This window comes from Beta vulgaris, chromosome 5 (genome assembly GCF_026745355.1).
Source record: "Beta vulgaris subsp. vulgaris cultivar EL10 chromosome 5, EL10.2, whole genome shotgun sequence".
Lineage (NCBI taxonomy): Eukaryota > Viridiplantae > Streptophyta > Magnoliopsida > Caryophyllales > Amaranthaceae > Beta > Beta vulgaris.
Window position 1 is genome coordinate 65,590,052 of NC_079206.1, and position 25,378 is coordinate 65,615,429.

The 25,378-nt window shown below is 35.7% G+C and overlaps 1 protein-coding gene and 1 long non-coding RNA gene across 3 annotated transcripts; both read right to left on the reverse strand.

The window, feature by feature from the left end:
- Window positions 1–9,456: 9,456 nt before the first annotated feature.
- On the reverse strand, window positions 9,457–14,980 carry LOC104894608 (hypothetical protein). The gene is made up of 8 exons (XM_010680885.3): window positions 14,674–14,980; window positions 14,310–14,533; window positions 14,139–14,203; window positions 13,685–13,918; window positions 12,877–13,003; window positions 11,616–11,938; window positions 10,530–10,674; window positions 9,457–10,079 (listed from the first exon to the last, which is right to left on the reverse strand). Exons 1-8 carry the CDS (start codon window positions 14,933–14,935, stop codon window positions 9,816–9,818), a joined length of 1,644 nt encoding a protein of 547 aa, XP_010679187.2. The 5' UTR covers window positions 14,936–14,980; the 3' UTR covers window positions 9,457–9,815.
- A 1,337-nt stretch (window positions 14,981–16,317) lies between these two features.
- LOC125497369 (uncharacterized) lies at window positions 16,318–22,287 on the reverse strand. Of its 2 annotated transcripts, XR_008969647.1 has the most exons (4): window positions 21,265–21,922; window positions 20,946–21,149; window positions 20,409–20,499; window positions 16,318–16,690 (listed from the first exon to the last, which is right to left on the reverse strand). It is a non-coding gene; the product is annotated as an uncharacterized LOC125497369 (long non-coding RNA). The 2 variants fall into 2 exon arrangements; XR_007274000.2 differs by having other exon boundaries at window positions 20,409–21,149; window positions 21,265–22,287.
- Window positions 22,288–25,378: the final 3,091 nt, after the last annotated feature.

Consider the following 25,378-nt stretch of genomic DNA (forward strand, 5'->3'; position numbering starts at 1 on the left):
AGCAATAGAACCTCCATTTGACTTTTTTTAATCTGCTCACCAAAAAAGCAAGTTGCATCAAGAAAGAAATTGGAGGGAGTGTGCTGAGAAGGATTGCATTTGCTGGCATGTTAGGGCAACCTGTTACAAATTGACTAGTATTAGCTCGAGGCTTGTGTGAGTCTGTAATTTAAGGAAATTGATTTCCTCAGCCATCGTAATATTCTTGCTGTCTTCTTATGATGTCCAACCTGGAAATTGCTGTTTGTGAAGAGGATTCGAAACTCGTTGTCCTTCATATCCCTACAAATGATGTTTAGCTTGAGAGAGTTTCTTCAGCTGCTAAGTAGGTTATATGCGGGTGGAAATTCAAAGCATGGGGATGTATTAAGTTTTGATCTTATGGAATTGAAATGAGGCCATAAGTCCCAGGCCATCAGGGATGATGGAGAATTTGAGGAGTGATTTTGGGGATTGAAGTGTAGCGCCTTTGCTCATAAAGTGATTTCTATCTATGACAAAATGATGTCTCTGGCCTGATAGGTTCTCTTTGGAAACATGACTTTAGCTAATATGGCATTGTTGCCTCGATATGTTTGATCTGTTTCTTTGTTTCTTTCAATGGTATTATATAAGTGGGGTGGGGTTCTAATCTGTTAGGACTTGTTGAAGATGTATAAAAAAACATAGCATCTAGGGACACTCTGGTACATTTTTACCTGTTTGAAGTTCTTGAAGTTTTGGAGATATTTATATAAGAAGATAGTCAAGTCACAAGTGGTATAGGTAAGCTATCTGGTTGCATGAAGTGATTTTCCTTAACTTGGATATATTATGGCTTTGCAAAGAAGTCATGTTGTAGATCGTGCTTCTTGTGGAGAGGGCTCTTCTTGTTTCTTACTATTTGTTTGGTATTTGTTCAATAAAGGAAGGAAAAAGAAAAGATGAGAAAGGAAAAGAAGAGAAAAGAACATAGTTGTAGTTTCTAATGTTTGGTATAATTGGTAGATTTGAGAGGAATCACATGTTTGGTTGTCATTAGTAAAGCAAAGGAAAGGAAGGAAGTAAAGAAAACATAGGTAGAAGCTTCTTAGCTTTCTTTCCGGTCAAATTCCTTTGATTTTGGGAGAAAGGAAAACAAGAATTTAAGAGTATTCTTTTCCTTCCACTTCCTCTTCTTTCCAATCAAACCCCTCTTATTTTCTTTTACCAAACATAAGAAAGTTTGCTTTTACCTTTCCTTTCTTTTCATCCAAATCCTTCCTACCAAACAAAGCCTTAGTATCTCCTTATCAGAAAGCCTTTGGAACTGCTGCATCTATGCTGAGATCTCTCTGATGCTAGATGTAAATATTTTCGATGTTTGTTGGAGTAGATATCCGTTTGTAGATAGTTTCCCTATTAGGTTGTAACTCGATGTGGCATGTTTAATACAAGTCCCTAAATACCGTAATCAGGGATTCATTCTACTAATCTTACATGGTATCAGATTCTCTTTCCTTACCTACTGCTTCCTCTACGCCGTTGCCTTCAGCCAATCTCAGCCGCACCCTCCCTCTTCTTTCTCTTTGAGGGCTGTAGCTATGGATTCCGACAAAACTTCTTCTTCTCCTCCTCCCCCTCCCCCTCCGGCCTCCCCTTCCCTCTCCTTGAGGATTTTCCTGTGGCCACCACGAATTGCCAGCAATCGGAATCTCTGGTGGATCAACTTCCTGATGTGGAACAGTATTAGTGACCAGCATCCGGTTCTTAAGTTGATCAATGGCCTTACTCCTGCCTTTGGCACTGTTGCAGTATAATCAGCCAATAAAGCCCTCTTTCCCATTTCATCACTGATTTTAAAAGTAGCCCATGTCCATGGTGGCTAATGCAAGTTTCTTCCCCCTCGCCAGCACTTTCCTTCAACACTGTCCCCCCTCAGGGAACAACCCTCCTCATAACAATAATTAAAGAGGATGCAGCTGGGGACGCAATAACAAAAATAATCGAGGCATCAATCACGGTGGTGCACCGGCCACTATTCGGCAGCAGCAGGCCTCACCACAGTGGCCCATATCTGGCCCATCCTGGCCTATTTGGGTACCCCCTGGGCCACTCCTCTGTGTCTGTATCCCACCACTGCTGGCGATTAGCGCCCGCCTACCTCAGTCTTGTTGGCCACCATTGTGCATCTCTGATCCTCCTAGGCATATTTGGTGCCTTCCTCCACCACAGTGCTTGGTTATTAGCCCTCTGACGTGGCTAGTGCATTCAACACAACTCTTTCCGTCGACGATTGTTGGTACTTGGACACGGGGGCCCTTTCCACTTGGTCCCAAATGAAGATAAATTACATATTTTTTTGATTCACGTAATCCTCTTTTTCACTTGGCTGGTATGGTAATTGCATACCCAATGATGGGGTTTTGCACCAACACACCTTTCCCCAACATCATCACGTCTTTTTACTGCTCTTAGAATGCCAAGTATTTTCTTGTAATAGGAAGACTAGCTCAACCTTATGATTCTCGTGTCAGCTTGTGAAACAGAAATGCCCGCCTTTCAACTATTTACTTGTACAGTTTGATGTTTTTGATATCTCACACAGGACTGATGGTCTTCTAGAAAGTCAAAAGTACAGATGGCTATCATTACTACCTTGTCTTGTTTGATGACTTCACTAGTTATCATTGGGTTTACCTTCCACCTCAAAATATTTAAATCCGCACCTTTGTCAAATCACATTTTGAGAAAGAAATAAAGTCCTTCCAAATGTGGTATGAGTAGGGAATTTGATAACATATACTTTCCTGGTTTTTTTGTCCTAATATCTTCTCACAAAATGTCAAGTAGAACTTTACCATTCGCACTCTCAATGTCATTAACCACACACTATCCAATCTATTTTCCCCTTCCTTCTGGGTTGAACACTTCATGTGGCGCTCATGTACCCTACACAATGTTCTATGGGTTAGAAGAGGTAGGGGTTGAAAGCTTCCCTTTTTTACCCATATTTTGGCTTCCCAGGAGAGATCAGAACCTAATAATTCTTGGAGGTAAACTTTCTTCTGAAAAGCCTTTATGAGCTGGTCTGTTGCAGGTCTTGTTGTGGATTTCTTTCCTTTTTTTTTTTTTTTTTGATATTTTGCTTCCTTTGCTTGTATGAAGAAGGGGGTTTACCCCGAAAGTTATGCCATTTCCAACCATAGCTTAGTTGGAGATTAAACATTCACTTGCTTCTCAAATTTGGTTTCTTGGGAGCACTGGAAAACCAAAAAAATTCCTGCCCCTGTGATTTTTGTTGCTCAGGTAAATCATTTCTGGTTAATTATGTAAATTATTAAGTCAGTCGCATTTATATCATGTATTTATGTAAGAGCTTTCCTTCGTACATAATTACTCATCATTTTCTATGTCACAAATTTGTTCTTGTTCCATCCGAATTTCCATCCTTCTTCTCACGATCCTATCATTGTCATCTAAAGAGATTTCCCCATAATGTCAGAAGTCAGAAAGTAGAGTGACTTGTTAGCTCATCCATGTCAAATTTCCGTCTATAGTGCACCTCATGTTGCCATTGCTTTCTTTAATAGCTAAGCATGTTACTCTCTTTTCATCTTTGTGCTTTGGTCAAGTTCTTTTGCGTTGTAGAAAAAGATGCTAACCACTGCTGATTTCAAGATTCTCATTGATAATTGATGTCTTTCACTTGATAATTGTGTTAATGGTAGTATGGTTAAACTTTTTCTTTGTTGGTTATAGATTTAGCTCCTAACAGTCCCTTGTTGAAAATAACAAGAAGCAGAAAATTCTCCAGCTTTCCTTTTGGTGTTCTCTTGAAAGACTCTGTCAGATAGGTGCTAGGAGTGACATCAAAGATAACACAGGTACCTGAAACTTTTATATTGGCTTCTTCTCTGGGAATTTGGTGCTATTGTGCTTCTATTGGCAAGGTCAATGTTTTTTGAGTCTTCTCTCTGGAAAGGTGATAGCTTAAATTTTGGCTATCTGGTTCAAGAATGGTATCAATAAAAGCTTCAGTGCCCCTCCTTTGATGACCGTGGATGTGGGTAAGGGAGGTCAGGATTTAGCCGTACGAGTTACATTTGTCCGTCAAGATTAGCTGAACGATGAGTAAAATATAGTTCTCATATATAGTATCTTGAAAAAAAACAAGTCAACCGGCAGGGACTTAATTTTGTAGTACTATCACCTAGTCCAAAACTCCAAACCCTGACAAACCAGTGGGATTTTCTCAGGAGGTGCAATTAAAGTTCTGCGGGGATATTAGCACTTATTTGTTGAAATAAATGAAACACTACGTGCTTGGTTGGGTGCAGACTGGACATCATCTTGGGGGTATATTCATCCTTATCTTCCCAAGTTGTAAAATTTCTTGATGCATGGTCAAATTCTCCAAGCAAGGTAGGGTGTATGTATGTTTATGTTTTTGAAGGATTATTCTGTGTCTTGGTTGGTTACTAGTCTTTTTGGTTACATGCGGTTGATCAGTGTGTGTGTGTGTGAACATTGCGTGTGTGAACTAGAGACGCAAGATTATGGGTAGATCCAGTATGTATTATGAAGGACAATGATAGAGTCTAAGGGTTGGCAACCCTTGTGTGTGAGAGAGAGAGAAAGTAATAAATGCGTTAGTTGTAGGGACATTTTCTCTCTCTAAAATATTGATTTTTTTTATTATTTTCTCTCTATCTATCTCATAAGGGTTGCCAACCCTAAGGGTCACCCAAACATTTTCCCATCTTTTATCCTTTGAGATAATTGAATTAATTGATATACCCCTGGATATCTTTTACCAAATGGTGAAAATAAATGACATTCTGCAAATCTTTACACATTTTAAATTGCAGGTAATAGCGTTGGTGCCAGAGTTTCAGAAACTGGCGGAGTTGATCTGGTTTCAGATATGGCTTTTGATACTTGCATGATGAAGACTGAAGAGGTATATATACACGGTACCTGTTTGCTGTGAACTTATCTTTTCTGTTGATTCTAATAACTTAGTGCTCAACAAAATTCTTCAGCAGTTTATATGAGCAATAAACAACTGCTGAAGAATTTTGTTGAGCACTAAGTTATTATGTATATATGTTTATACGTATATATATATATGTATGTATGTATATTATATACTTCTGTGATGTGGTTTCATCTTCCAGTACTCTAGTCTCTACGTCTATGATGTTAAATATGTTATTATGATATATTACATTATTGTTTTACTTGAGTAATGGGAATGAAATAATGAACTCAAACATTTCACAGTTTTCTTGTTTGTATATTCTTATTATGTAAGTGTAATCTGAAGTTTTCATTTTTTCTCTCTATGATAGATTTTTCCATTTATAATTCCTGTAACTTCTTAACTCATTCAAGCTCCTTCCATTCTCTATTATAATGGCTGGTTGGCTTGTCGTATAACCCCGACATTGGGTAGGTTGATGAGTGGAATCAATAAACATAGACATGTATAATTGTGATGATTGATGATCATTTATGTTTGGAAAGGGGAATGCGAACCTGTCTGGATTTAGACCATGAGTATAGGGTTTGTGCTAAACTGGTTTGGAAGCATATGTTGGTTGTGTATGCATATGCTGTTCTCACACTAGATTATTCCTTCGAAGTTAAGTTTTTAGTAACAGAGATGTACCTAAGATGCCCAAAAGCGACATAGGAAATCCACAGACTAGTTGCTTCACGCCTTCACCGATATGTATACACGTATATTTGTCTCGAATTAAGAAAGGGAGTTTATGTTAGTGTTAATCTGGTTAAGCAGCCTTATCTGATTGTATATGCACTATGCAGAATGCACACAACAACAACAAAAGCCTTAATCCCAAAATGATTGAGGGTCGCTAACATGAATTGTCAGGAGAAATAAAAAACAATGTTAAAGTGCAAGAATAAGAGTTTAAATAAAGAAAATTGAGGGTGTAAAATTTAGAGGATTAAGACGAGATTAAACATAATGAACCAAAAACACTGATTGAGGTATTAAGAGAACGAAAATATGGGAATATAAAAGTAAAAATTTGAGAAAATTATATATAAGAGAAAAGAAAAACAAATGTGAAAAAAGAAATTGAAAAATTTGAGAGAATCTAAAAGGAAAACAAATAAAATGCTTTGAGGGAAATATTTTGTGAAATACAAGGGAAAGAAAAAGTAAAAAATAATCAAAATGGTGAAAAACAGAATCAAGTTGTATCATTGGCATAAGTTCTCTCCCTTCACTTTGCCCTATCCAACGCCACATTTTCCTGAATTCCAAGTAAACTAACTCAAAAATATGTTTTTCAGGAAATCGTTTGCTTATAATGGTTTGTGTTGTCTTGATTGGTTCGTTCTTGGCATCCTGGTATATTATAAATTTATTTTTTCTGCCTCTTGTTCAGAAATTTTGTTAACATCGAATAAAGTTGCAGTATGACTTTTTAGTCAATAGCTTGCATGTAATTTCTTCACGACCGACACCTACCACTAGATACTTCTAGGCTTTAGCATCCTATCCTATATAACTTCACCTCCCAGGCTAGCATTCACTCGCAAACCATTCCTTTTGATGTGAATATGTGATAACCCTTCTCGTCTTACTTGAACCATTTAAAAAGAAAGGTTATTCCCTGTAAATTGAATCACTAGTCCATTCGTTTCTAAGTATAAGGCATGCTAACTACTTTTAAGCAAATTTAGAAGTTATCCAATTTGCATCGGTAGTAAGTATTAACATAATTATTAAATATCTTATTGACATTGTAGAATGCCTTGTATTTTAAAATAAAAGCTTTTGGCTAGAAATCTAAAATGCCTTATACTCAGAAGTTGAGGAGTATTTAGTGGGGTATTAATTGTCATATATATAGAACTTGTTAATTTCTTATTTCCTAACATTTGAATCTTCCATTATCTAGTTAGAAATCTACCAACTTTTTGGAGATGTGCATGAACTTCACCGTATCTATTTCAGAATAGACAGTCGTTGCCCCTGAATGATCCACACTGAAAACATTTAGGAGAGGGTAGTAAGGCTTCATTTTTGCACCTAAAATTCTCTTCCATGTCTGAATTAATCCTAGTTGGAATTGAAGTCAGGTTGCCGTTATCTGAATCTATTTCTTCTAGAAAGTTATTTTTGTGAATTGCAAAAAACAAAGTCTAAGAAAGTATTAAATCTTTCTATCTTTTAGGTGAGTATGAATCTCTTGAATCTTCACACTGCCAGTATGCTCCCCATGTGGTGATCAGATCTGAGAAGATGTTGATCTTGTTTGGAGTATATAGAGATTTTCTTAATTTCCTTTTGGTCCATCGGTTCTCTGTTTTATTTTGTTTTTGTTTTTAGTAAGGTAAACACAATTTATGGAAATGCAATGTGCTGTTTGTATTTCAATTTTCATGAACCATATTTTGTAGGTTTAAATATTTCAATTTAATTTTTCTTGTCTAAAATGGTCAGGAAGTTCTTGTTTCAAGCATGATTATTGGGTCATATTATTTGGATCCAAAGGGGGAACGTTTTATATCAACCCAGTGTCAGCATCTTCGCTGGACACTCCAGGGTCATAGTAGGATCATATGTTACCATGTTTTGTTTGGATGATCAGAAGATGGATAATTCAGGATCTTATGTGGATGCATGTAGGATTTTGATCCACACACTTGCTTTTAGAGCTTTATCCTTGTGCGTGATTAGGAAGAATCTGGTGGGACCTCTATTGGGTATCTGCATGGAATTATTCGTGTTGCTTACCATATCGACATTCTTAATTCCTCTCTCTGAAGATCTTGCACATCAAACATAACCAGGTATCTCATACTATAGCTATGTTCTCACCCTATATCTTTTTTTTATCTTGCTTAAAAGCTTCCTAATCAACATCATTTTTCCGTGGCTGTATAATTCAGAAGTGTTGTTGAGACTTCAGATTGGATAGAGTTACTCCCTCTACTTCATATTATATCCACTTAATGTACTTTCCTGCTGCGATCTTTCTGGGACGGACGGAGTATTATCTACCGCTTATAATATCAATGCAATATTACTTGTCAATTATGAATTGCAGTACAGTAACTCAAAACTCTTTTTTTCCGGCTATGTGCAGCCTTGATATACACTTATTCGGAAATGTAGGGTATGTATAATTTTTCTATGGTTTTTCATGTTATTTATTCTGCTACATGTTCCTCCCTCTGTCGAAAGATCTATAATCACTCTATCCCAGAATGATGAGTCACATTTCAATTTAAGGATGCTTTGTCTTCACCATATTTTTCCTAGACTCATTTGAATCTATTTGAACTGGACTCATCAGAACTTATTGAAGCTTATTTTATTACATGTTAGAACTTATTAGATCTGAGTTTTTTTAAGGTTATGAAAACGCACTCTAAGCTCGTCTCTAAATCGATTTTGGCCTATCATCTTCAACATGCTTCTGTAGTTTTACCGGTTTCTCTTGAAATGATTTTATGAAGCTGAAGTAGTGATGGTATTTACACCCTTTGCTTATATAAATGGAGGTCTGATGTCGTGTGACTTAAATTTGCCAATTCTGGATTTCTGGGTTCATCTGAGAGCGGAATCATGGAGTGTTGTCAGCTCATCTGAGAGCTGCAGTACTTGTGCTTACGAACAGTTGCCATGTGGACGTTGAATTTGAATTTTGGAGGCTTTTGATCCCCTTTTCTTATAGAATTCAAGAATTGACAATTATTGGATTACGTTGTGATCTTTATCCTCATTGATACTTCACCTCTCTTTTGCTGCCGGTTGGTCATCTATGCACAGGACTGAATGTTCATACATTTGTTTGGATATGGAGCTGCACATATTAAATTGGGTTTTTGTTGTTTCCAGTTCTTATTTTACAAGAAAGTAGATACCTGTAATTCCCATTATTCAATAGCTGTTACTTTTAGTAACTTTTTAGAGAGTATAATATTAGATCGGATTCAGAACTAATATATAAGGAGTTTAGGGTATTACCTATGCTACATGCTGTATCTATCTCAAAAAAGGATGTGATATCGGATCTTTGTGATGAACTAACATAGACAACTGACCAAAAACAGTAGATTAATGGAAGAAAAGAGAGATTAGAGGAGTGAGAAAGATGATTAAGGAAGAACAAAGGAAGGTATGATTGAATAGATGATCAGATCACCGATTACAACCTAGCCACTCTTTCGAGAGGAATGGCACTCTCCCAATTAATCTGACTACTTTTACCAATTTCAGAACATAATTTCTTTCTCCCTAATGTCCTCTCTTTATAGAGTTTCTTCCTTTCTAACCCTCTAACTTATTTCTCAAGCTAATATTAAAACTAACTAATTATGCAATACCAAAAGTACCTCTCTATCTAGGTTGATTCATTACAATCTTGGATGTGTAATCAATTGCATCAGAGGCAAATGTTGTTTTGTGAGATAAGCTGTATGAAATTTGTGCGGTACTGGTGAATTTTTGTTGATATTTTATCAATGAAATTTAAAGATCCAAACTTTTTCTTAGTGTTGGCAATACTTGGCATTTGGATGTATATGCATTGGGTTGGCAGCCTGATGCAACTTAGTAAACAACATGCTGTTAGTTGTGCTGTATTGACCTGTATTTTGTATACTTGGCTTAGAATGATGCTGCAGCTGTAAAATCTAAATTGATATTAGCAGGTAGATGTGCTTGGATCTACATATAAACTTTTTTAACATTGTTTTGTCTGACGAGTTCCCTGGTTAGATAATTGTAGAATCAGACGGTCGAGATGGCAACAGATTTCAGCTTGCGCCCTCTGGGATCCAGCCATCCAGGTATCCAGATCCTACTGGTTCTATAAGATGCTTGTGCTATCTCTGGTGTCAATCGTCTCTTCAACTCTTTGGATTGAATACTTCAGTTCCTGTTGCACATTTAACCTTGAAGGTGATGATACTATGTCATTCCATATAGAGCCGTCTTGGCACGCTGGGTTTGGTCTCTTGTAAAGTTCGTAAATGTTGTCTGCATCCTCATTTAACTCTGCAATTAGCTTAACACACTTGAACTCCTCTGGATCAACAAGTAGGGTCTTGTCTCTGTCCTTCCATCCTATCAACTTCAGACAATAATGGTCTTTAGTATGATGTATTTTTTTTTCACCTTTTAAATAATGAAAAAGGGCCAAGTAGGCAGCCCTGTAGTACTTTAGATGATTGCGTGGCGATGTCTGTGCAATTGTTTTGTGCCTTCTGAGTTTGTGACCTCTGAATTCAACCAGATCATGCACACACACTATGATAGAGTATAATTTTTAAAGATGTGTGAAGGATCTTATGCATAGTATAAACATGGATGTTAAGCTTGTTTATGGGTGCATATATATAATTTGCAAGCAGTACATGCACCGATTCAACACACACACAAAGCATTACATGAAGATAATCCTGATTTTTGTCTGTTTATCTTAATTTTGGTTGGAGATGGGATTTGTCTAATTTTTTGGATAGTGTTTGTTGTGAATAATCTATAAATCAACAAAAGGTGATGAGAAAGTAAGAAATAGTACCTTTGGCGGTCCTTCCAAAGTATTTGTGCAATATAACCTGGCCTGGTCTACTAGTTGGCAATATGTTGGAAATGCATTTGCAAATCTTTTGTGAGATTTAAGCTGTGAACTCACCCTTACACCTCTTCCGCACAAGATAGCCCTCCTGCATGTACATTGGGAAACAGTTATAATAGTTTTACTTGATGTCCTGCCGATAGGATTAAATTGCAAAGTTAAATTGGGAAATCTGTGGACCCTTCTTCTTTTTGAAGGTATTGTTTATAGGGAGATGTAGTAGCCAATCCTAATGCAGATATTAAAAAATGTGAATTGTGCAACTCTATTCATACATATGTTAAGGGTGCCTAATAGTAGAAATGTGAAGAGGGGTCATGTGATGTTATTTTTTAAAAATTATGTATGCACCTTTTCTAAACAAGTCCAAGCTCTAAAAGTACCATATCTTGTAGAACATTTTTGAATTGACTGTGCACATTCTTTATTATGAAGTCAAGTTCTAATTTTGTGAAATTAGCACTTTTAGTTCGAAAATGGAGATGCACATTTAATAGGACAATGCACATGCAGTTGAAAAAAGATGCACATATATATCCTTCTTATTGTGTTGTAATAACCTCTAATAATAGGTAAGAAAAATTGTTCACAGAGTTCTTCTAGAGAAAAATCTGACATCATTCCTATTAGCAAACATTAAATAATCATGTGCTCATGTAGCGAAATCCATTAATTAAATAATGTTTACATCATTTTTTAAATTAAATTAATCTAAGTATTACGTGAGTGAGAGTATTTTAGTCTTTTTACATGGACACAAAACTCCGTAGGAGTTGGCTTATAGAATAGAGATATGTATTACACTCTGTTTGACTGGAGATTGAATTGGGTTTTTATGTGCTGTGAAAAGTTATGTGCTGTGACCTTTTTTCACATTTGTGTTCTGTCGCTGTATCTGAATCTATATGACTACATAACAGGCCTGTCATTACGCATAATATTTAGGAACATCCCCCTTTCATGCATGAGCACTGAAGCTGTCAAATGTGTTGATGATAGCTGTTTCAAAGACAACAAGTTCATGCTTACCTTATGCCTCTAATAACAGCTAAATAGGCATCACAAACAACACCAACCAGCTCTATTCGGTATGGCCTTCTTTTTTTAAGGGTTGTTAGCTCTTCCTCTTCGTCTTCTACTTGTTCCCAGTAGCTTTCTGTTACCTTTCCATCCTTAGCCACATGATATCCAGGCCCCATACGGTACCTCTTACGGTGGACATTCCTGGCCATAGTTATTGTCTGCACCACGAAAGGCACCCAAGATAGGGTGCCATCCATGATAACATCTCGGCCCTCATTGAGTGCTGTTACGAGAACTGAAGCTGCTGCATCAGCAGATGATTGGTGAACCTGTTTGAAATAGAATCTTAGCCCAAATCATCATGATAATCAAACATAGTATAACACAAGAGCGGAACTGATTGGTGCTGGCCAAGGAAGTATTATGCACTCTTAATCTTTCAAAGTTTATTCTGTCAGATTTAGCTATGACATGTCAAGTGTCAATGCGAGGTTCAATCACAATAGAACATACAAGAAGTGGATTATTATGAGAAATGATAAGACATTTGTGGTGTTTCGTCATGATAATCAAACATAGTATAACACAAGAGCGGAACTGATTGGTGCTGGCCAAGGAAGTATTATGCACTCTTAATCTTTCAAAGTTTATTCTGTCAGATTTAGCTATGACATGTCAAGTGTCAATGCGAGGTTCAATCACAATAGAACATACAAGAGTGGATTATTATGAGAAATGATAAGACATTTGTGGTGTTTCGTGATGAAGAAACGAAGGTTGGTCACGACAAATAATTTGGAGTTTAGTTCCATATGCATTTTCAGTTGACCTTTCTCCTGGTGCATTTCTGTTCTTTAGTACTGTATCAATAGTTTGATGTGCACTAAATGACCTGGATGTGAACTCAATCTTTTCTACAAAAGCAATACTCCTATTCACAGACTTTCTGATTGTTGTTTGGTGTAATATTTGGCTATACTTTTTAGTACTCATATGTTCAACAATACGAGGATTTATACATTTATGTATAATCAGTCATTTAAAAAAAAAGAAAGAATCGTAAGTGCTTCTACTTGAATAGTGTTAATGGGAGAGTACATTTGCACTTCTACTCCTGCAAAAAATCTAGACTTTTCTCAAAAAATAAGTTGTTTTAAGCTTTAAGTATAGTGATGAGTATCTGTGTGAATTGATCCAAGCACTGGAGCCACGGAGGCATAAATCATATAGTAGGAAGGGAAGAGATGGAGGAGGAGGAGACAAGTACCAGTTCAGCTGTGTGGACCGCATCATGATGGCCCCGGGAGCTTAGGGCTTTATAAAATAAATCTGTTTCTTTGAAAGCATCTGCTTCTATGACTACCGCCTGCCCTGATGCTTCTTGCCAAAATGGTCTGCGTGGATCATCACCAAGATCACAAGGTTAATTTCTAAAGGTGTCAGTTCTTAATTGAGCAATTGAGCTATAGTGAAGCATTGTCTTTATGTCTAAGTATGGCCACATTGCCTTAAGAATCATGTTCAAAGTGTCATGGAAGAATGAGATTAAGCCCATGAGTCGTGAGAAAGCATATATCATATACTGAGTTGCAAAAAACATTATGGTGAGTTTTTAAGTTGTAAAATCATTGCCGTAGCATCAACTTCTAGAAAGACCTGGAAAATGTACATTGAGTTCATGTATGATAATAAGACTTCTATTAAAAGCAAAATAGCATATGAACATTCTCCTGGAACATGAGGTACTGTTGATTGCTCAATCTTACAGTGGGTCTTGGACTCTTGGTGCAGGAAAGGGGCAGCTATACCCTAAAATTTGTCTTTGCTTTCCATTATCAGACAGGAAACAGTTTACTTGGATCAATTTACATCTATTACGAAAGGAACGTGAAGCTTCAACTTTTTGCAATTGTACTAGGATCACTTTGAAAATTGAATATCGAGCATTATCTGAGACATTTCGTCTGAATCCTTAAAGATGTAAGATATTGTTAATCCATTAGTTTCTTCATTGTTTAAGTCTACTCTATTAATCTACTTGCAGGGTGATCTGATAAAAGAGAAGTATTTCTTACTCAATGAGGATGTCTTTAAGCACAGTACTCTTCCCAGCTCCCATTCCACCACCCATGAAGAGGAGAACTGGACTTCTATCTTTGAAAGCCACTGGCGCCATAACATCTGTACATTCGGATTCATCGATCTCTGGTTTTGGTTGAGCGAGTCCAATTGCTTTCATTTCCTGTACCAGTGTGGTAAATACTCTGGCTACCTTTAAATCTTTGGTCACCTTCTCAATTATCTTCTCCCTAAACTCATCAGATTGCAGGAGAAAAATCAGTTTTTCCTCCTTTTATTGGCACAAGTGACATGTCTCAGTTCTATAGTGTCGGACTGTAGGTTGGTTTATTCATTGCAAGCAATAGGTCATGATGTTTTACTAGTTCTATAATTATACACAAATTTATGAAGTTGTCATATGGATCTTCATTCATGTTTCATATGATGCTAGCGTTTTTATAGACCTACCTCGATGCTGCAAGCAATATATTCTTGAGCTTCTTTCTTGGCTCGTGATCTGGTCCCTGCATCACCTGAATTTCGTACCATTGTAGATTAAGTTTCTATCATGTAATAAGATCTAGATACTACTGTAAATTTATGGCTCTTTTATAACAGAAAAAACTCAATAGATTTTACCTGTTTGAGGGCAGTTTCTGCATAACTCCAATGAAAGGCGAAGTAACTGAGTATGCAGCGTTCAAATTCCTCTACTAGCTTGATGAAAAGTGAATCACAATCTGGATCATGTGCGAAAAAGGAGTAGGCGGTATCCTCCCAACCATCTCTCTTTTGTATATAATCAGATGCCAATCTGTTGAGCTGTGGGCATAGCCTTCTGTCAGAGAATCCTAATTGCCTTCCTGCCAATATGATCATAGAGACATTTATAATATAATGAATTATCATCTTATATAACATTCCTGGAGTTTTATAGGTGGGATGTATGTATGTTATAGTTTGTAGTTGGATTAACATTTTTTCAGGTGGAAGAAGATATTACCTACATAATGGGAAAACCGCTCGAGTTTCACCACCCTTTTAGAGCTATCACATTTGAGCCTAGGGACAAGTTTTTGATGCTGAAGATTGCGCTGATGTAAATATGTAATGGCAGCCATTATTAACCCGACGGAAGTCGCGAAAAGGATTGTAAAACTGGATTTGCCATAGCCATCTGAGGATGTATGACATTGAGCATTGTTAGATTCAGACTCAGAGGTATGGATCTTATGAAGGTAAGTAATGAAGGTTAATATTCCCATTGAAGAAGAAAATTATAATAGTAATACATTGCCAAAAGTAGTACAAATGGGAGGTGAAATAATATTTAATGATGGAATTTGTTATGGTGTTTTGTCAGGAGAGGATCTTACCTTGCTGCATTTCTCTGAAATTCATGTTTGTGTTGAGATGGCAGATAAAGGGGACGATTAGTGGAAGAGATCACTCTTTGCCATGCAAATCGTTGTGATTTGTTTTGGGTATAACTTTTTCTTTTTAGAATTTTGTTTTGGGTATCGTTTACTTTCCTAAGTGTGACAAGTGGATTGTTTGTTATAGGTCATTTTTATTGCTGTTTTTTATATTTAAAATCGAGTTTCAAATTAAGACAAGCATTAAGTTCCCCTTAAAAAAAGGCAAGCATTAAGTTTTTTGGATGATGTAACGCATATATTATTGTATATTATTGCAACGTTTTGATTTTTTTACATAATTTATGTACTAACCTTGATCTTAGTACTTTAGGAATAAGTGTTAAAATTGTTGAATTTAATTCAGTAAGCAATGCTATGTCTAAAAAGAATGGAAACAAGTTGGTTTATACATAATATATATTCAAAACATTAGAAATTAACTCTTGGTTTCGATTAAAAATCCATAAAATCATCATTGATTTTGATTAAAGAAGCATTTAGAGCATCTCTTTGTTTCATAATTGAGGTTACGAGTTTAGTTTTTTCACATTAACAATGTTTCAAATAGATACCAACTCACAAAAGACATGGCGCCATGTCGTGTTTGAAGGAGAGGGGGGAATGTGGCGGCCTAGGCGCCTAAATTTCTTGCTCATGCGTTCTTTTAAATAACAACTAGTATTTGGGTCCGGGTGTTGCTCTGAATTGGTACTGTTTTTTACTCTAATTGTTTTTACCTCTTTCCTCTAATCCTTCATTTGACTGTCATTGACAAAGAGGGCCAAAGAAACCAAAGAAGCAACTCAAGCAAGTAAAGAAAGTTATCAATGAATAGAGAGAAACACATCTTTTGGACGTTAGGGGGGTCAATTGTTCTATTTCATACAATTTCTACCTATATGAACACAAAACCTACAATTTGAATACCCAATTTCTGACAAAAATCCTAAACTTATCATATTTCAAAAATCTTAATGTGATAATTGAACCGTAATTGCGTTATTTTTGGACGTAAGTGTATGATATTTTTACAGAAATTGAGTTTAGTTTAGAAAACAACCCTACTAATGCAAAACATAAGTGAACTTGGAGTGAATCATTATTCTTTAATCTTCAATTGCAGAGAGTTTATTAGAGAAAACTAACTTGTCTATTTTAAGTATATGAACAAATTCGAAATCGTTTTTGCTGTTATATAAAAGTAGAGGAACGTCAGTCGGCCTCATCGATGAAAATTGCAAATGAGGTCTCTTTATAAGGAGTGCTACTAAATTTTTTGGTGATTGTAAGTGTAACAGCCCGCACTTCCGAGCTGCTAACTAATCACAATTAAGATACACAAAACAAAATCAACACTTAACAAACCTCGAATTTGCATTTATTTACAGCGGAAACTAAACCTATAAAAACGATCCTGGATCTGTGGGTCAGGGCCCACAATATAACAACTTGAAAATCAAATAACAGATTACGAATACTTTGAAACAAAACATCTAACTTTAACCTCAGCCCACCATTTCATAACATAAAACTCTTCTTCTTGATCAATAATCATATTCCACGACCTCGACATCAACCCTGCAAAATCACTGACAATGAACCCTGCCCCCACCAGGACAGGTTCAAAGAACAAAATCAGAAAAACTGAGTACACACACTGTCCAACCAGAAATTCATTTTAGTGGCTTAAAATATAGTTGTGCGGTTTATTACTCATCAAGTGGAACAATCCCGGACTTCAAAAATACTTAAAATCAAATAGTTAGAAATGTTTCTATCACGACTCCAGCAACCCTTAACTAGAAAGTTCAATAAAGAGTACTCATACATATACTACAGATAATAAGTTCCTTGCCATAAGGATAATGTTCAACAACAGTTGAAATACATAAGCTCATCCCAAAACCTCATTTTGGTGGCTTTAGACCATTCGTATACAATTCATGCTAGAATTCAGTATGCTTCACAAGTAAGTTACTTGTTTAAAAATTTCAGGATTACTATCCTTGCACAATCGTATTAAAGTAAGAATTTTTATCATGAAGATCACCACTTAGATCATTCAAAAACCCTTTGGGTCGATAACATTTAATTTCATTGGGTAAAGCGAACACGAATAGAGAGGGGCTCCTTACACAAGGAGCCGACTGTCTCTAAGCTAATGGAGGTCGTCACCCCACCGTTTAAATATTTATGCTTGCAAGCCTTAACCAGGACACGTCCCATTTTTATATCTACTGGACTTCACCCACCCAGCGAGGGTTCGAAAGGAGATCACCCATCCTCCAAGGGTTGTTGTTCATACCGTACCTTATTTGGTATCGGCCTTTACCCACTTGTATCCATAGTTTATTTACATAAATAGTTTAAATGCACATTTATCAATACCACACGTGTTTCAAAGAACACATATTTATCCATGAAGAGGAAAAATAATCACCACTACTATGGTGTTGCTAATCATTGCAAGACTTGGATCTTCTTTTGAAATCTTTTGTTTTACGTCAACAATTTCACATTTAGTTACGTGTAAAGATATAAGGAAATAATCAATTCTTTACTACTTGTAAAAGTCGTATAGGCACTTAGTGTGCTCATTTAAACTTTACCAAAAGGGTTGAGTTAACAAGAACATTTGGAACTTTTGTCAAAATAATTACAGCAAAAATACTGAACTTAAAATGAATATAACTTCCTGCTCGGTACTTCAAATTAGGAATTTCCAAAACTTAACCTCAATAACTTTTGGATCAAACTACTCAAAGGAACAATACCAGCTCCATAACACATATTGAGCATCTCGCTCCATAAATGTTGTTTACTTTCCCCATAAAACAATCGCTAAATCATAATGCTTATTTTCCCAATAACACAAACTTATATCTTTCAAAACTTATACTCTTGTTCTTAATTCGTATCGCATACTCAATTCCAAAGTGTATCAACGACTTAAACCTCCGTCCGTAAATTAATATAAAACAAAACAAAGTTGAAATGTAATTAACATATCCAAAATACCTGAACCTCAATAATCTTATAATAACACAACTCGAATATCAAATAATCTCACTTACCTCAAATATTCCTTTCAAGGAAGTAATATACATAAAACGTATTCAAAATCAAATGTCTCTCCGCAATCGAACTCATAACATAATCAAAATGTAAAATAGTTTCTCAAAGACTCATAAGATAATTAACTATTATCGAGACCCAATTATAAGCTCGTGCGATTAATCTGTAATATTTTACTTGTAGACTATAAGGTATCTCTAACATGATTTGGCAATTCCCTTCATCATAATAGTTTTTCTTTGTACCTGGACTTCCGTCTTTAACTTATAGCATCTAAACTATATCATTCCAAAATTCTCATGATATGAATTTTCCCCTTAAAGGTTTTCTTATTCCCAATACATGAACTTTCATTGCCAGAATATAACCTTATTACATTATCATAAATCACCCACAATTACTATGGCAAGTCAAAATATCTCACTCCCTTCCAATACTCAACTCGTTGTCCTCATCCTTCTTAAATTTATAATTCACAACCATACGTCCCCATGTATTTGTACTGAAAGCTCATATTAGCCTTAACACCATACGCTTAGTATTGTCATTATATAACTTTAATTACCATGCTCTCTATCATCTAGATTTATATTTTTCTTTCCCAATATCCATTTACATAATCTGATTTATCTTACTAGAAAATTATACCTTTAAACTTTCTTACTTAATCCAATTCCAGATATGACCTTTCATAACTTAAATACTGTAAGTTACACTTCTCTATTTCATATTCTTTTAAACCACCACCCATATCTTGATCCTTTATTTCTCTAATATGACCTTCACATTTCAGATCTTACTCCTCAATATTTAATATTTCGTCTCAAATACTTATTTTGGTTATAACATCTCTTGGACTCACAAAGCTATTGTAACCCTCTATTAACCCTTAGATTAATGTGAACTTCCAAAATTCACTTCCAAATAATTAGATATCTAACTTGACTTTTATACATAGCATTTTATACTCTTTCCACCTTCCCATTTCCTATTTTTACTTCTCCAATTAGAAAATAAGGCTCCTAAGCTCTTTTGCACTCCTCATTGATACCCATAATAGAAGTTTTCCAAACTCAGTTATCACCTTCCCTCAACTTAGTCAACATAACTCAAATTTAGTGTCTGATACTTCCCTAAACCATCACTCCAGCCCTTTTATATCGATAACACTATTACAAAACTCATTTATTTAACTCTATGTTACAACTTTGAGTGTTTCTCATTCCCTATATATATATACCTTCCAATATATACTTTTATAGTCGTATCTTTAAGAACCATATAATTTTTATATCGACAACTGACCCATTAATTGACGTTGGCACTCCAAAACTTACACAATCACCCAACTCCACTTTTCAAATAATAACTAACATTCTCAAACATAATTCTTCGATCTACTAATTTGCCCACAACTATTTGACATAACTTTCCAATATTACAAAACCCAAATTCCTCAAATAGTCCTTGTTGCTATCCTTCTATGACATAATGTAACCTTTTTAATCTGAACTTATTCTCCTTATAATAATAGTTCATACTATTCTAGTTCATAGTTTACTACATGTATATTTCCGTACTCAAATAATAGTTCTCCAAAACTCATGTTATAGCGTACTCTGAAATTACAACCACAACTCCAAACCCATATCTTCCAACCTCTAATGCATGTATTTCGAAATGGGTCATCAAACATCATAATTGATTTCTTAAAAATTCATACGTGAAACTTGAACAAGAATTAATGTTACCAAGATGTGATACCGAGGTTCTCAACAACTTACATGTATTATGTTCTTATAAAGTTTATACATTTATAACCATATATAAACGAACTCTTTTCTGAAATCATAATTGAGCTTCATAACCTTATCCATTTCCCTAATATATAACTCACTGAACTCATAGAATAAAACTTATAACTATTGAAAATATAGTGAAACTCTCATTTAGAACCAAATGTACATGCCTTATTCATATCACAAAACATGGTTCATCAAACAAATTTATACTATTGAGTCTCAAAACAACATAACTTATAGCCAATAGAACTTAACATGCGATTTAGTTCTACCTTTGTCTTAAAACTCATAAACATGTATTTCAGAAACCATATAGTACACATCACATTTTTAATACAACATAAGTTAAACTTATGTAAACATATCAAGATCAACTTATATAGTTTATATGATCAATCGAAATATCAATAATATATTTGAAAAGTGGAAGGACATGTGTGTACCTTGAAACAATTCCCAATAACTCGACATTCTGGATAACCACTATAGCTCGAACTTCATAATTTATCTCCATATACATACTCCAACAACGACCTCAAAACAATAACAACAATCATTAACCATCCTCACAACAATTTAGATAAACAAATTGAATTACTCATACTTTCTAAGCTCTTCCATGAACTAACCACTACAACCCTTATATACGACCCATTCTACTAATCCAACTCACAACATCAATTCTATCTCTAATTAACATCATTCTGATTTCAGAGAGTATTATCAAACAACATAATTTATAAAAATCAGTTTTTATAAACTTACTTAAGAGGCTTACTTCATATTAGAAGCTTCAATTCAATAAAAAAAATAAAATATTCAATATTTAAGCTTAACAATTCTTATCATAACTATATTTGCTAATCAATAACAAAATTGAGAACCAAGTTTGTTTCTAAAATCAAATTATAAAATTCAATTGCACCACACTTGAATTGGAATCAAAGGAGATGAGGAATTAAGAAAAAATTAGCTTATACCTTCATATGGAAAGGAATACCAACAATGGCAGCAACAAGGCAACAAGTTAGCAATGACAACATGGGCAAACAAGCCAACCACGACAGCAGCACAACACAAGGTACAGCAGCAGTGCTGAACTTGTGTGAGGCGTAACTCCTAGTTCCGAACTCCGAATTGAGCGATTTTTGTGCCCAAATTCATTAGCTCGAGGTGATCTACAACTTTGATTCAGAAACAAAGAGCAAAATTGGATTTCATGTTATAGATAATTGAGAAAACAGATTGTCGGAATAAAAAGAGAGGAGAGAGAAAAGAAGATAGGAATACCAAACTTACAAAGACCATAACTCATAGCTCCGAACTCCAAATCAAGTGATTTTTGTGCCCAAATTCATTAGCTCGAAGTGATCTACAACTTTGATTCAGCAACAAAGATCAAAATTGGATTGCATGTTGTAGATAATTGGGGCAACAGATTGTCGGAATAAAACAGAGGAGAGAGAAATGGAGGTAGCAACACCAAATTTGCAAAGACCATAACTCATAGCTCCGAACTCCAAATCAAGTGATTTTTGGGTCTAAGTTCAATAACTTTTCGAGATCTACAACTTTGATTCAATAAGTTTGGGCAAATTCCGACTCGCAAATGCAGAAATGGTACATGCACAGTACGGGGTATAAAATCAGAGGAGAGAGAAAATTATTGTTTGGGGTTTTATTTTGGTTTTGGGGTTTCTCCCAATTCTCAACCACTTGAGTTATTAAACTGAAATCTTGAAGAGAATAATTGATCTATAGGAAAAAATACACTTTGGCACTTGATTGAGAAGTCATAAAAAAAAGAGAGTGATGCTCTAGCATCTAGAGTAGATGACATGAGTGAGGAGAAATAAATTGTAATTAAAAATGGGTTTCTCTTTATTTCAAAGCTTAAAATCGTTAACTCAATATCTCTATTTTATAAAATCCATACTAACTTATTTGTGCTTGGTACTTACTTTAGACGATAAATAATAATTCTCAAAGTAATTTCTTTACTAATATGAACATAGCTAACTTTGACTAAAGCGTGTCTGAAAATATAAGCTATTATACTTATCAAATCTCATTTATAAAGTCGTTATTAAACCTGCTTAAAATATAGGCTATTACAGTAAGATGGTTTTTTTTTTTTTTTTTGAAAAAAGTTTTTTTTTGAGGGGTGGAAAAAGCTTTTTAAAAGATAGTCTTCGATAGAAAATCATTATTTCAATTAGAGGGAGTAATTAAAGATCCTTTTAAACAAGAACTAGTATTTGGGCTCGGGCGTTGCCCCGGGTTGGTATTATGTTTTTAAACTTGATATTCATTTTTTCCCATTCTTACTAAAATATTAAGGAAAACTCAACATTTAAAAGATACAGATATAATAATGTGGACACTTAAATCATGATTAAAAGTTAACTGAGATGGTAATTGTGTCATGTTACAATAACAAGAGGTCACAGATTCAAATCTTGTTGCAAGCTAATTTTACTTTTGTTAATCGACATAGCTTAAACTATTCACTGTATTAAAAAAGTGGTATGTTCTCTTCTTAATATTGAACTTGAATAGTTGTCTAATTGAGGTTGAGGTGGTGGGATCAAACCTCATAGGATTCATTTGAGTAATTTCCCATATCCCCCTCAAGTGAATCCCCATCATCTTACCAAAAAAAAAGAAGCCTAATTTTAAATTAAAATTAGACGGTCGCTTATAAGACCAACTCTTTCTGTACATATGTCACAATTTTTTTGTTTCTATCTCTTTGCTTTCTATAATTCCACAGTCTATATCAACATTTAGAATAGATGATCTAAGGTAGTATTAAATGGTAAACCACTAGAGCTCCTATAATATACAAAAGTTTACATATTATAGATTCGTACATGCGACGAGGTTACAATATACTTCCTCCGTTCTTTTTATATTACAATAATTACTATTTTGGGTAGTTTCATATTTATTGCAACAATTCCAATTTTAGTATAAAAAGCAACTTTAATTGACAATATTGCCCTTACCTTATCTTATTAAAACCATCATTAATTACTCACTTTGTCTTATAAAATTGCTTTTATATTCTAAGGATGCTTTCTCTCCTACTCTAGTTAATTAAAGAGTTCCTTTTATGCTAAACTACACATTTGTTCCAAATCCTTAAAAATTGTGTCTAAAAACATTGTTGTAATAGAAAAATAACGGAGGTAGTATTAGTTTGGCTAAATTTTAATCGGATTGGGTCACCTTTAGTTTTTACTACTTATAACCTTCAATTTTGGCTGTTTTTTGGGACATTTTCGAACTTCTCCGGGCCTGGTCATATTTTCTCTCGAAACATTCTTAGGAAAGCCGACGTGACTTGTAACGTTGCGAGGGCGCTTGACACCATTTGTGTTGCCTCGAAAAGCCTCTAAACACCTCATTTGTTCTTTTCTCGTGAAACCTAAAATTGTCTCGAAATGAACGTAAATGCATCCATATATTCTTTCCAAGCTCACGACTCCTTTCCAATGACCTCCTATGTCCATAGGAGGCATCTCGTGGCGTTCGGAGCTCGGGCCTCAGGAAAGTCTGAAAGCGTACCGTCAATTTTAGCTGTTTTTGCGACATTTTTGGACTTCTCCGACCTGGTCATATTTTCTCCCAAAACATTCCTAGGAGTGTCGACGTAATTTGTAACGTTGCGCGTTTTCTTGGCACCATTTGTAATGCCTCGAAAAGCCTCTGAACACCCTATTTGTTCATTTCTCGTGTAACCGAAAATTGCCTCGAAATGAACTTAAAGACTTCCATATATTTGTTCAAAGACACATGACTCCTTTCAAATGACCTCCCATGGCCCTAGGAGTCATCATGTGGCATTTGGAGTTCCGACCCCAGAAAAGTGAGAAAACGTGTATTATAACCTTCAATTTTCGCTGTTTTTGAGACACTTTTGGACTTTTCCGAGCCTGGTCATATTTTCTACCGAACCATTCCTAGGAGTGCTGACTTTACTTTTAACGTTGTGCAGGTCTGTGGCACAATTTGCATTGACTCGAAAAGCCTCTAACACCTCATTTGTTAATTTCTCGTGAAACCCAAATTGTGTCGAAATGAACGTAAAGACATCCACATATTTGTTCCAAGCCACATGACTCCTTTCCAATGACCTACCATGTCCCTAGGAGGAATATTGTGGCGTTCGGAGCTCGGACCCCAACAAGTCCGCAAACGTGTATTATAACCTTCAATTTTGACTGTTTTTGGAACATTTTTGGACCTTTTCGGGTCTGTTCATATTTTCTCCCAAAACATTCCTAGAAAGGCCGATGGGACTTGTAACATTGCGCGGTTGCTTGGCACCATTTGTGTCGCCATGAAAAGCCTCTAAACATCCCATTTGTTCATTTCTCGTGAAACCCAAATTTGCCTCGAAATGAACGTAAAGGCATCCATATATTCGTTCCGAGCCACATGAATCCTTTTCAATGACCTCCCATGTGCCTAGGAGTCACCCCGTGGCGTTTGGAGCTCGGGCCCCAAAAAGTCCGGAAGCGTGTATTAACCTTCTATTGTGGCTGTTTTTGGGAAATTTTTTACTTCTGCGGGCCTGGTCATATTTTCTCCCGAAACATTTCTAAGAGTGTCGACGTGACTTGTAACGTTGCGCGGGTCCTTGGCACAATTTTTGTTGCCTCGAAAAGCTTCTAACACCCCATTTGTTCATTTCTCGTGAAACCCAAAATTGCCTCGAAATGAACATAAAGGCATCCACATATTCGTTCCAAGCCAAATGACTCCTTTTCAATGACCTCCCATGTCCATATGAGGTATCCCGTGGCGTCCATAGTTCGCCCCCTCCGAAAGTCTAAAGCCGTGTATTATAACCTTCAATTTTGGCTATTTTTGGGACATTTTTTGACGTACGCGGGCCTGGTCATATTTTCTCCCGTAACATTTCCTAGGAAAGCCGACATGACTTGTAACGTTGCACAGGTGCTTGGCAGAATTTGCATTGCTTCGAAAAGCCTCTAAACACCTCATTTGTTCATTTCTCGTGAAACCCAAAATTGCGTCGAAATGAACGTAAAGGCATCCATATATTCGTTCCAAGCCACATAACACCTTTCCAATGACCTCCCATGTCCATATGAGGCATCCAGTGGCGTCCGTAGTTCGGCCCCTCAAAAAGTCCAAAACCGTGTATTATAACCTTCAATTTTGGCTGTTTTTGGGACATTTTTTGACTTATGCGGGCCTAGTCATATTTTCTCCCGAAACATTTCCTAGGAAGCCGACATGGCTTGTAACGTTGCACAGGTGCTTGGCACAATTTGTATTGCTTCGAAAAGCCTCTGAACACCTCATTTGTTCATTTCTCGTGAAACCCTAAATTGCGTCGAAATGAACTTAAAGGCATCAACATATTCGTTCCAAGCCACAT

Excerpts from the sequence above, each read along its gene's own strand:
- LOC104894608 (XM_010680885.3), bottom strand. The coding sequence starts at position 14,935 with ATGGGAATATTAACCTTCATTACTTACCTTCATAAGATCCATACCTCT. Across the intron at positions 13,919-14,138 it reads ATATTGCTTGCAGCATCGAG|GGAGAAGATAATTGAGAAGG; the intron begins GTAGGTCTATAA and ends TGATGAGTTTAG. Across the intron at positions 11,939-12,876 it reads CGGTCCACACAGCTGAACTG|GTTCACCAATCATCTGCTGA; the intron begins GTACTTGTCTCC and ends TATTTCAAACAG.